The sequence below is a fragment of the Mustela nigripes genome, chromosome 6, assembly GCF_022355385.1.
Source record: "Mustela nigripes isolate SB6536 chromosome 6, MUSNIG.SB6536, whole genome shotgun sequence".
NCBI classification, from domain to species: Eukaryota; Metazoa; Chordata; class Mammalia; order Carnivora; family Mustelidae; genus Mustela; species Mustela nigripes.
In genome coordinates, this window is record NC_081562.1 from 18,503,273 (window position 1) to 18,516,744 (window position 13,472).

Consider the following 13,472-nt stretch of genomic DNA (forward strand, 5'->3'; position numbering starts at 1 on the left):
AGTCGTAGGTGCTGAACACTTATTTATGGAATCTTTTTCGACAAGATGAAGAGTGCCCCAGGTCAGAGGTGGTGGCGGCAAGACAAGGCTGGCTTGCCCTGTCTCTGGGGGCAACTGTGACTTCTGGGATTGTGGATGATTCTCAGGCAAGAGAGAAAAGGAGTGAGTGGGGAAGGGGAGCCCTGGAAGAGAAGTATGGGATGGTGACATTCTGGGGAAGCCGGAATGGTCTCAGAGGGGATCCTGGGCCCTGGATGACTACAGTAGATGTCCTTTCTCAAGTCCTTCCAAACCCGGGTAAGGAATAGCCTCCATTTTCAGTGCTGACTACAGAGATCCATTGTACAAGGTAAAGCAGTGGACTCAAGAAGAAAGAAAAGCCTGGAGAAACATTGTGGAGACAAAGTGGGAAGCCAGGTGCCATGCTAGGTGAAGAGTCTGGTGCGGAGTCATCTCAGACTCCGAAGTCTAACAGTTGGGGCCCAGGAGGTGTAGGAAGAGACTTATCTTCCTTGTTCCTCCACATCCCCATCTATGAAATGGGAATAATAATAACACCCAGCTCCTGGGGTTGCTGTGTGGAGTGGGTGAGGGGGAAAATAGAATATGAGAGGGCGGCGCCTGTCAGCGAGCCAGTGCTAGATAAGTCTTAGCTGGATACAGCTGCAAGGTCTGTTCCTGTGACTCTGACCACAGAGAGCCAACCTGGAGAAGTGGGCTGGGCTTTAGGGGCATGGAGCCTCTAGGTGGGAGACAGCAAGAGCACTCAGGCAGTCAGGCTCCAGAGCCCAGCTAACAACGTACTCTAACTCCCCAGAGTGGCAGGATGGATTCATGGTCACAGTGGAAACCACCAGGTCATCCAGGCCTGAGTTTGAATCCTGACTCCTCTGTTTCCTAGCAGAGGAAGCCCTGTATCTGGGTTTGCCACCTAACCTCTCTGTACTTCAGCTTCCACGTTTGTGATCTGGGGAGGCCAATAGTACCTACGTCGCCGGTTAAATATTTAGAACTGCACTCAGTGTTACTTTTTATCATTCACGTATGGGTAGACAGCTTTGCACCTTACGGCTGTGGAAACAAGGCTCTAAATGGCCCTCTGTTAATGCTGTTGGAGTAAGCATCTCATTTTTGTGGAAGGTGGCTGATTTCTTGCCTGCCTCTTCTATGTTGAAATCACGAATGGCGCTTCCCCAGCTCGGCCACTAGATGGCAAGCGTGTGCTTTCCCGCCCTACTTGGCGGGGCCAGAATCCGAAAATACCTGCCTGAGATGGGAAGCTTCCTTCTATGGGCAAAACATTGGGTTGTGCCCTTTGCCTACATTCTCACTTACTCCTCTCAGTAATACGCAGATTAAAACAGATATTGCACTAATATGGTAAGCACGGTGGCTGACACGTGGTAAGGCCCCCCAAACATCTGCTACTCTTCCTGTTATTGTGGCTGTTATTCCCATATTTATAGTTAAGACTGAGGCCCAGAGAGCAAAAGTAGGTAGATGCAGCCTGGATTTCAAGTCAGACCTTACTGACTCCAAGTTCAGCATATTTTCCCCCTAAACGTCATTTCAGGGGAAGCACTGGATGCCTTGGCCTCCCTTAACAGCCCCCCATGCCCCTCCCCTGTCTCCTTAGGCTCCATGAGTTTTCCAGGAGCTCTCACTTTCTTACTTTCTGTGTGGCTGTCCACTAGTTCTTTAGACTTTCAGGGCTGCAGTTTTTCATCCGTGCAATAGAGGTCCTAATGCCTTCCTTATTTTGGAGATACTTCAGAAATCAGAAACAGCAACTAGACCAGAGTTGGTGCTCCAGGGATGGTAGTTACTTTTGTGAATGCCGTACAAGTTAGCATAACCAGACTTCATTCCTTCCTTCCTTCCTCCATTGCTTCTTGCCCCCGACCCCCATGCCTTCCCTCCCCTCTGGGCACATGAACTACAATACACTCATGGTTTCTGCCTTCATGGACCTTATAGTCCAGAATGTCTTAGTCTCTGTTAATTCCTGGGACAATTCCCCCCCCCCCCCCCCCACGTGTCTTCTTCCCCACAGACCACATAGCTCAGGTCTCATCTCCTTCCCCACTATGTTACTCCAAAAGTAAGCCTGCAGGTTCGTTAGGTGCTACAAGATACTGTCAAATCCTAAGCTGCCCGACTCCACTCTGTTTCATCCATGACTTTCAAATTGGCTTGGGCATCAAAAGATTCTGCCAGGATGATGCCTGGGAATATTTGGGAGGGCTATATTTGATAGAAAGATAGGGTCTCATGGGCTCATCCTTGTATAAAAGAGAACAGCTCTGGTTTTATCTGATGTATATTCTGGGATTACATACTACTAAAGAAATACTCTGCTACTAAAGAAAATCTTCAAAAACCACCCCACTAGACTAGGTAAATTTTGAGATAATTCAGAGGAAATCTTCAGGAAAGAGAATATGTCTGGCAAGATATTTTAAAATTCGTTTCTGAGGTGTTAAGTGAAATAAACCAGACAGAGGAAGACAAATAATGCATGGTATCCCTTATATAAGGAACCTAAAAAAAAAAAAAAAAAAGTACCAATCTTACAGAAACAAACAGTAGGGAAATGATTGCCAGGGGCTCGGGGCTGGCAAAAAGAGGGGGAGGCTGGTAAAAGGATATATTTTAGCTAAAAGGTGAGTAAGCTCTGAGGATCTAGGGTAAGACATGGTGACCGTTGGCGATAACACTATATTATATAATTGAAATTTGCTAACAGATTAGAACTTAAATGTTTTTACTAACTGCCAAAGATAAATATGTGTGTGTTAATTAACTAGATGGGGAAATGCTTTCATATTGTGTACCTGTATCAAATCACAATGATGTGCTCTTTAAATATCTTATCATTTTATTTATCAGGTATACCTCAACAAAACTGAAAGTTTTTAAAAAATTAGTTTCCAAGGAACATTTGAATAAATAGGGGGTTATAGGGGGCCCTACGTGCCCCCCACCCCCAGTGCTTTGTCTAACTGGGGCTGATCCATGCTTCTGTCTTTGCTGAGACCTTTGGCCATGTCCTGCCGATCTTCCACTCAGGATTTTGCCCTTTCTGTTCCAGTGCCCTGGTTCCCAAGAACCATCCAAGAGCTTGACAGATTTGCCAATCAGATTCTCAGCTATGGAGCAGAACTGGATGCAGACCATCCTGTAAGTCCCCTATGTTGGTGCCCCTTCCCACGAGACCCTTCCAGTCCTCCCCTCCCTGACCCTACTCCACTCCCTGATCCCCAGCAACGTGTCTTCATTTGTTTGCTTGTAGGACAGACATTTGCAGGCTCTCTTCTTATACAGCATCACTGCCATAGTTATCATGGTTGTTATTATTATTGGTGCAAATATAGATTGGCCTCTGGAAACTATTGTTTATATGTATACATGTGTATGTATGTATGCACACATACACAAACACACTCATATAAGTAAATCTTCTTTCTTTCGGTTTTCATACAACTGTACAGGTTTAAGTCAGGAGCTTGAGACACAGTAACCCACTAACAACTCTGCCAGGTATAGAAGGGCAGTGGTGACATTGGACTTGGATCCTAAAACCCGAGAAGAAGCTGAGGAGCTGAGGGAACAGTATTGTGCAAAAGTTGAGTGTCCTGAAAGTATCCGGAATATTTTGAAATGCAGAATATTCTGAAATGACTGGCTGCTGCATTAGGTGTGAGGGCCAGATTTTAAAAGGTCTGATGGGGGGGGGGGGGCAGTCCCTGGGTGGCATGGTCGGTTAAGTATCTGGTCTTGGTTTTAGCTCAGGTCAGGATCTCAGGGTCACGATCTCAAAGGCAGGAGATCAAGCCCTGCATCCAGCCCTGCACTAGGCTCCGATCTGAGCTCAGCAAGAAGTCTGCTAAAGTTTCTCTCTGTTCCTCCCTGTGCTTGTTCTCTTTCTCTCAAATGCATAAATAAATCTTTTAAAAAGTAATAAAAAGAAAAGTAAAGTTCCGATGTACCAGACAAAGTACTCAAACTATGTCCTGTGCCTGGTGGGCAGGGGAGCAGGTCCCCCACGGGTTTCTGAAAAGACCAGGGTCAGGGAACTTAATCACTATTTTTTTTTTAAAGATTTTTATTTATTTATTTGATAGACAGAGAGAGATCACAAGTAGGCAGAGAGGCAGGCAGAGAGAGAGGGGGAAGCAGGCTCCCCCGCTGAACAGAGAGCCCGATGTGGGGCTCGATCCCAGGACCCTGAGATCATGACCTGAGCTGAAGGCAGAGGCTTAAACCACTGAGCCACCCAGGCGCCCCTAATCACTATTTTTTGTGGGGCGGAGGATTCCGGGGAGAAGCAGGACTCAGGCCAGTGCCAGGTCTGCCTTCCTCCTTAGGTGAAAAGGGCCACTATCATATGGCCCATCACTTACTTTTTGTCCAGGCAAATGGCTTCTTAATCTTTAAAGGACTTGGAAGCTGTTTTCATTTACAGTGGTTTAGTGTAACTCAGTGAGAGTGTCTACATTTCATCTGGAGTCTGTTTCTTACATCTCTGTGGGTCTTTACAGTTGTATAAGTTGTGAACTTGATCTTCACAAAGGTTCTTTGCAGTAAGCAAAGCAGATGTTCCCATTTTACAGATAGTTTCGCTGAGGCCCAGTGAGAGTACATGACTTTTCTAAAGTCCTGTGTTAATCTTTGGGCCTTAAGACTCGTAACCCAGTGCTCACAGAGCCAGAAGTCAAATGTCCAGCCAGTGGCAGAAATTCCAGAGCTTTCTCAGAGACAAAGAGAGAGTTATTTCTGGAGTAGGCTGGTTTTAAAAATATGAACACATGTTGCCTATTCTCATTCAAATTGTAAATCCCTTAGAGTGGACTTTAAAATACAGAGAAGCATGAGGAAGGAAAAGAAGATAATCCATGATTCCAGTTATTTCTCTTTTCCTCTTGGTGGTATTCTGCATTTCTTTTTTTACTATGAGAAACCATTTTATTAACAGAAACAAAGTTGAATTCCCTCCTGACACCCAGATGTCAAATAGGGGGGGAAAAAAATCACCTATTCTCACACTGTCCTGAAATAATAGGTGTTAATTTTGGTATGTTCCTTCCTCCTCCCCATGTCTTTCCCCTGCCTCTCCTTCTATTATTTAGACACTAATATGAATGATTAAATTATGTATATCATAAAATTATTATATACAATTTTGTATGCATTGCCGTAACTTCCTAAGCAGACCCCAATGGCAAACATGTTTCTAGTCTCCCTATTACAGTAGTTATCTGGCCTGCGCACCTTGGCGAGGATGTCCCATAGCTTCCTTGATTCTCACTTGTGAAACTATTTAGCTCGGGCTAGGAATCATATTTCAGTATCATATGTGTGTGTGTGTATATATATTTATCTATATACACCTTAGTACCTTTCCCCTGAAAAACTAAAGGTGAGGTTGGAGGGTTTTCATCCCAATTCAAGGCGGTATCATTCCTGGGGATGGTACAGCCTTCTCCTGGGGGGGCCGTAGACGTGCTCTGGGAGAGGCCCCAGATCCCCTTCCACGGGCCTTTGGCTGTGGGCCTTGGGAGCAAAGTGTCTGCAAAGAGATCATTCCTCTGGAAAAAATCATCTGGCCACGTTGACCCAGCCCATGGAATTGGCCCATCAGAGTGTTTCCTCCTCATACCAGTCTCTAGGCCTCCTGGCCGGACCCGAGACCCTTCCTTTGGCCACACTTGCTGCTCGCTGGGGGCAGAGAGGAAAGAGGGAAGAGACCACAGACGCGGACATTTCCCTCCTCTTATTCTTGCGTCCCCTGGCGCAGATGAGCTGGTCTTCAGATTCCCTGGACTTCATTTCTTCTTGCAAACCCAGCCCACATTGTCAGTTCCCAGGCCTCTCGCTCTGATGAACTTTTTCCTAATTGAACAATTTTGTCAGGTACCCGGTCTTCCCGCGGAGGAGGCCAGGCTCTCTCTGTTCCTTCCTGAGAGCCTGGGAACCCGTGCGCCAAGGACAGAGTAAACCCTCCGGAGTGCTTCTCCCCACTCCCTCAGGCCGCACAGGCCTTGGCTGCCAGCGTGAGGGGTGGCGGGTGTTCTTCCCCAAAGGACCCTCTGTTCCTCTCTGTCCCTGGCGCAGTCCGCTCCCCCTGCTCTTGGCAGTGTGCGCTGAAGTTTAACTCAATATCTCACTTCAGAGCCTGCAAAACAACCACTCGGGGAAATGCAGCCAAGGAAGGGTTGTTCCTGCAACAGAGGGTCAAGGGCATTTCCCTCCCAGCCTTCGCCAAGTGGGAGAATGAAACAGGATCACTGCATTCCACTCGGCCTTTCTTTTGTCGCCAGTGTCTTGCCCTCTCTCCTTCCCTTCTGCCTTCCCCCCTTCCCCAGACACTTACTAAGGAAGTGATATCCACAGCTCGCATTTCTTGAGCATAGACTGTAGGCCGGTCACTGTGCTAAATGCCTTACCAGCATTTTAAAAATTTAAGCATGATAGCCATCCTGGGAGGGTTGTGTTTTCACATTCAGAGGAGAAATCTCAGACAGGAAGCCCCGTGAGCTGGGTCCCAGGCTATGTAAAGGAACAGGAGCTGAAATGCTTCATAAGACATGACCCCTATCCTTCAGGGACCTCCGGTTGTGGGAATACAGGGAGGAGTGGTATCTATTCTTTCCCAAGGGGAGGGTCAGACGTGACGGGGTTGTAACTTTACAGCTCATAGGTTAAGACTTTATTAAGTGGTAAACTGTACAGTTGCTTGGCAGGCAGAATCCAAGTGGTCTGTTTGGTTTCCATTCTAAAACTGAGTCTCTTTTCTCTGACCATTCCCCAGCCTCGGTGGGACTGTCTGTGTGGTCTCCTTCATGGGGATACTTTTCCTTTTCCTCTCATGTGCTCTATCCCTGCCGCAAAAACCTCTATTTGCTTCCTAAGGCCCAACTCACATGTTGGCCTCCTTGAAACCTTCTACCTACCTCTTCCCCAGGCCAAGTTTTTAATGCTGATACTATAGAACTGTGTGTGTGGTGTTTTAAACTTTGAGCACAGAGCATCAGAGAAAAATAAAGTCACTTCCTCATGAACTATAACCTCATAGAAGGCATAAGATATAGTTATATAAATATAGAGATACACACACACACACACACACACACACACACACGTGAAAGGGTTATAGACATGCTTCCCAAACTATAATCTACAAAAAAAAAAATCATCTCACTATCAAAGTGAGAAACACTATATTCTTGAACCCCATTTTAAGCATATGTAAGCCTTGTTATCTCATTAGGGGCTTTGGCAAGTCCTACAAACATGAGACTCTTTCAACTTAATGCCCATCAAACTTTTTTCCTTATGGAGCTCCCTTTTCTTGGAATACCTAGTAACATTATCTTAAATGGTAGTGTTCCATGGAACTCAGTTTGGGTAATATTGAGTTTAAGTCATAACACACAAAAGTACATGATTAAACACCAGGTTTAATCATGGTTTAGTGAATCATTTGGCATGTGCTATCAGTTCTAAGGTCACTGTGGACTGGAATGGTTAGAGAGGACTTCTGGAAAGAGGAAAATGTGAGTTGAGCCCTCTAACAACTAGGGTAGGCTAACGGCTTATAAAACAATCCCCGAAGCTCCATGGCTTAGCCCACTGGATGGTTATTTCTAGCATAGGTCCATAAGGAAATTGCTCCACACAGTCTTTTAGAGACTAAGCCCTTTCCACTTAAGGTCAGCACCTTCCTCCAAGTCCTCAAAGCCCTTTTCATTCTGCCAGCACATGGGAAAATAGAGTGAGAATCACTCCCAGGTCTTATGGGCCAGGTCTGTAGGGGACTCATCTCTTTCCCTCAGATTTCACTGAATGTAGCCTAGTCACATGGCAACTATGAGCTTCAGAGAAGACTGAGAAAAATGGTTGAGAAGTGTCCTCTGAAAGAAGGATGAGACACAGATCTTGGAGAGCCTCTGCCACACAGATCTTAACCCCAGAGTTCCCGATTCCAGATCCCTTTGTGCCTACACCAGTGTCTAAAGCTGAAGATCTGCACTGGGGGGCTTTCTGGGGAAGAAAATATTACTTAACTCAATTGTCCTTTCTTCTACTGTCTGAACTTTCCGACTGTTTTTCCGTCTTTCAGATATAGATATTGAGTTTCTCTTCTCTCCAGGAAGAGACTTGCCCTTCCCAAGAGCACAGCTATATTTCTAGTGCTTCTCTTCTCTTCCTTTCTCCCATTCAAACTTCTCCAACCGTGGGCCCCATTAGAGTCTGTTCTAAGGATGTCAGTCATCAAAGACTTGTTGCATTCCTCCTAAATTGCTCTGTCAAAGCATAATTTTCAAAAAGTTAAAAACAACTGTGTCACAGTCAGCCGACAAATTGATCAGGAAATGTGAGGGTAAGAGGATGGTGGAAAGAAATTAAGAGACAAAGAGATGGGGACAGGAGGGACACTGAGGAGGATGTCCAGCAGTGCCGATTTTATTCCACATCTTACAAGCACTTATAAGGCAGACCACAATAGAAGGAGTAATACATCAGTATCTCGTCAGATGACCGCAAGTTTCTATAATAAGTTTACATCAACTACAAGCAAACCTCATGATGCCAGGTAGTCTCGGCTAATGCCATTAGCAAGACAATCAACCAGGGAGTGGGTTATGGGAGGTACAGGAACAACAAGGACCAACTAAGAATTCATGACCCTGACCACATTGTTCCCTTCTGTAGGGAGAGGGTGTGGGAAGTCACGTGGGCAAGCGCATGACACATAGCACAGACCCTCTCTCAGTGTTACTCAACTTTCCTGTCCTTAACCCCTTGTCAAGATGTCCAGACTTTGAAGGAGACACAAGTCAAGGCCTGGTTTGGTCCTCGACTCCAACCATGCCGTAGCCTCCAACACAACTGTCATACAGGTATATAGTCAAGATTTGTCAAAAATTCATTAACTTGGTAGTGAGGAAACCAGCCAGATGACAATTTTGGTGTGAAGGAAGCTACAAGACCAAAGTGTGGATGATCATTGAAAAATTGAGTGCTGGAACAAGATAATAGAAATTGCTATACAAGTGATCAATATTCTAGAAGGCAATAAAGCCATAACCACAAATGTTCCTTTTTTCTTTTTTTTTAATTTTTTATTTCTTTTCAGCATAACAGTATTCATTGTTTTTTGCACCACACTCAGTGCTCCATGCAATCCATACCCTCTCTAATACCCACCACCTGGTTTCCCCAACCTACCCCCTGCCCCTTCAAAATCCTCAAATTGTTTTTCAGAGTCCATAGTCTCTCATGGTTCACCTCCCCTTCCAATTTCCCTCAACTCCCTTCTCTTCTTCATCTCCCCTTGTCCTCCATGCTATTTGTTATGCTCCACAAATAAGTGAAACCATATGATAATGGACTCTCTCTGCTTGACTTATTTCACTCAGCATAATCTCTTCCAGTCCCGTCCATGTTGATACAAAAGTTGGGTATTCATCCTTTCTGATGGAGGCATAATACTCCATAGTGTAAATGGACCACATCTTCCTTATCCATTCATCCATTGAAGGGCATCTTGGTTCTTTCCACAGTTTGGCGACCGTGGTCATTGCTGCTATTAACATGGGGGTACAGATGGCCCTTCTTTTCACTACATCTGTATCTTTTTCTACTGGATAGAAGTCACTTGCAACTTGGTCATAAAATAAGTATTTTGCTACTTGTCCATCTTCTATAAATCAGCATCTTACCTTAAGAGTTTGGGCCTTACTAAGCAGTAAATCGCACACCAAACAAATACACAGACTCCTTGAGTGTACAGTGAGCTTGTTAGGCAGTGATCTAACTTTTTGGCATAATTCTTAACAGCTCCTACTCAGAAGTATGATGATTATGCCATGCACTGAAAATCCAATGATAACTGAAACAGATTCCTGAGTTTAATGATAGTAACAAGCATAATGATTATCTGGAAAGAGAAACACTCAGGTTATTGAGAAATTGTATTATAGAGGAAAACCAATAAAATTTTGAAAAAAGCAAAGGTCTCTAAAAATTCAGTTTAACCCCTGTCCTTAGGTGAAGTCATAGTTTATTGGTCTGGAAGAGTATTCCAGTAAGAGGGAGCAGCATGTGTGAAGGCCTTAATTCGGGGAAAACATGATGTGTTTAAAGAATTAAAATAAGACCAATTTGGATGAATTGGAATGTAGTACGCAGAACTACAATTGTAGTTCTACACAGAGTTAGAAACATAGGCAGAGCCAAGTCACACAAAGCCCTGTGGACTGTGTAAAAATTTTGGACCTTATCCTAAAACTGATGAGAGGCCATTGAACGTTTTTAAGGATGGGAACAATCTCACCAGATCAGTGCTTTATAAATCTACTTGGGCTGCGTGAGGGGGGACACAGGGAGAGAACCCAAGAAGGGTCACTTGAGAAGCAGTTATGGTAGTCCAGGCAAGAAGTGATAGGGACCTAAAGTAAGGGATAGCAGTGAGAATAAAGAAAAAAAAAAAAAGATAGACTTAAGATATTTGGGAGAAAGAATGGACAAAAGTTGATTATCAGATATGAAGGAAGATTGAAGGAAAACAATGACTCCAAGTTTATAGGCTTGGACAACCAGGTATCTGAATAATCCTTCCCAAAACAGACTTCTTGGCCTTATTAGTGGTGGCCAAGGCCAGCAACAGAGAGTGGGCGAGAGGTGGGGCTGTTGTCTGTGCAGCCCTGGCCTATTGGTTTGCAAATCTCTGGCCAGTGTCTTCAGGGTGGTATTGGTAGATAACTGTACCTCTTTGAACCTCTTGTCTCCCGTGTACCGTGCATGGTTCCTTTAGCTGGTGTGGGACCGATGGAATGCAAACAGCCTCTCGTTATTGGCATATATGAAATGGAAGTTGTAAGGTAAGAATTCTACAGATGTTGTTTGTTTAGAGGGCCCAAGGTTGGGTGACAGGGCTCAATGACCCATTACAGAATTTATCCTTTTTGTCTTCTGAGCCAGATTTCTCAGCTTTTGGATTTCCCACCATTTTGTACAAATACATCATTTTTTGATTCAGAATATTATTTGGTGCCCTGACTATGTTATCTGACCTAACCCACCCAACACTCTGAGGTAGCTGACAGTCTCATCTGACTGATGAAGAAAAGTAGGTTCTGAGAGTTAACTAACTAACCTTAAGTCAAGCTCCTAGTAACTGGGGTTAGTAAGCCACCCAACCTGTCTGACTTGAAATCCCCTGTTCTCCTTACTAGTCTAAAGATGGCATTTCTGAGGTTTAACCTCAGCCATGACATAAAAATGATAAAATAAAGATCTCAGTCTAGAATACCCAGAAGACTTTACCATATCCAGTCCCCCAAATCCCCACAAAAACCAAGCCACACACTTCAACAGCCAAGTTGCAACAATTCTGAGATTAAAGGAAGCTGATTGCATGCAGACAGCAGGTGATGTTATAACTTTGCACCCTATAAAATTCTCTCCATTTTGTCCCTTCTACTCCTCCCTTCTTCTCCCTCCTCCCCTCTCCTCCTTCACCAACAATATATTTTCCTGTCAAAACATACTTGGTTACATGCAGTGCAACCAAAATTGCTGCTATTAGCTTAATTGAGACAGGGTGATTATAAATAAATTACATGCAGTGCTACTGAAATTGCTGCTATTAGTCTAAATTGAGACAGGATGATTAGTCATCATCAAGGGAAGCTTAATTCAGAGTGTACTTAATTCAGAGTGTACTCTGCATGGCTGCAGAGGCCCTGTGGTCATCTGGAAGTCCAACCGATACAAGGCCAAACCACCAAGACATGGACTTCGAGGCCACGGCTTTCTTTAACTGGTAACTGAGGGACAGAAGCCCTTGCAGCCTGGCCAGTGGGGGCTTCTTGAAGACCGATAATGAACTTCTTAGATACTTTGAGCTGGAAAGGACTGTCGTCAGAAAATTTCCCTATGGAAGATCCATGTGGTATACTACGTGTGTATGTGTGTGTGTGTTGATATAACTCAGTGTGTGAATCTTCTGTTACTTCATAATGGTTTGACTTGGATTTGTAATGCTCTTACTTTTTTACGAATTACAAAAGAAATCTACACTTACATTACAAAACTTCAAAACATAAATAGTATAGAAAAATAATGCACTTACTGTTTTTCATTTTCATAACATTTGTTAGACTCTGGTATACTTTTTCCATTATTTCATTTGTATATTCCCTTTGACAGAGTTGACACCTACTGGATATGCAGTAAGGTTTTTTTTTCCTCCTAATGGAAATATCTTTCAACTATCTAGACAAAGTGCATTGACTGATGAATTGCTGAACTCTGCACCTGAAACTAATGATGTACTGTATATTGACTAATTGATTTTAAATTTTAAAAAAATGGAATGGGAGAAAATCCTGCAAACCATGCATCTAATAAGGGGTTAATACTTGAAATATATAAGTAATTCATACAAACTCAACCAAAAAATTCCAATAAGAAAATAAGCAGTGGAACTGAATAGATATTTTCCAAAAATGAAATACTCATAGCTAGCACTCAACACTACTCATCAGGGAAATGCAAATCAAAACCACAATGAGATATCACCTCACACCTGTCAGAATGGCTATCATCAAAAAGGCAGGAGATAACAAGTTTTGGCAAGGATATGGAAGAAAGCTAACCCTCATGTACTGTTGATGGGAATGTAAATTGATGTATACACTTAGGGGCTGGAGAGAGCCATTTATTAATGACAATTAAATAAGCCTGGTAGGTGAGGAGAACTGTGATGATCAAACCTTAATGACTGGCAAGCATTAAGTTTATATTTTGAGTCTTAAGTATGGAGATTTGTCCTTCATTTAGTCTGATAGGAAGGTTCCTAAAGGGGTGCGTTTAGTGGTACTTGGAAATCAGATCACGGTGTCCAGTTTCCTGACTGTACCATCCCAAGGCAACTTACCTTCATCCAGCAGAAGTGCACCAAGGGTAGTTTTAAGTTTTTAGATTCCTAAGCCTCCCTACCTGTAATGAATGATACAAAACCATTTAGTATTCTGAGGATACGTGAAGAGCTATGCTTTGTAGTTACTGTATCATAGAATCTTGAGATATAGGTTTGGAATAAACGTTTATGGTGATTTTGATTTTCCAACATGAAACACTTAAATTTCTCTCTTTCTCAAAATGTATCTTAATAAGCAAAGAGATTCTTTCTTCCTTCCCTCTGCTCATCCCTCTCTCCCTCCCTCTTCTTTCCTTCTTTCTGTCTTTCAACAGCTGTTTGTAGTTCTTTCTATATGGCAGACTCTGTGCTACAGATTCTCAGATTATATATATATATACACACATGCATGCACACATATACACTCACATACACACACACGCACACACATGCACACACACACACACACACACACCACACACACCTGTGGTTCTTTGGAAATGCTGGCAGGCCCTGATTGATTGATTGATTGATTGATTTTATC

The 13,472-nt window shown here is 43.6% G+C and overlaps 1 protein-coding gene across 1 annotated transcript in view; it reads left to right on the top strand.

Moving 5' to 3' along the window:
* PAH (phenylalanine hydroxylase) overlaps positions 1 to 13,472 on the top strand; it is a 71,964-nt gene that overhangs the window by 32,238 nt on the left and 26,254 nt on the right. Inside the window, exon 4 of the mRNA XM_059402224.1 lies at positions 3,092 to 3,180. Within this exon, the coding sequence (XP_059258207.1) occupies positions 3,092 to 3,180 (89 nt within the window). The remainder of the gene's footprint in view (positions 1 to 3,091; positions 3,181 to 13,472) is intronic.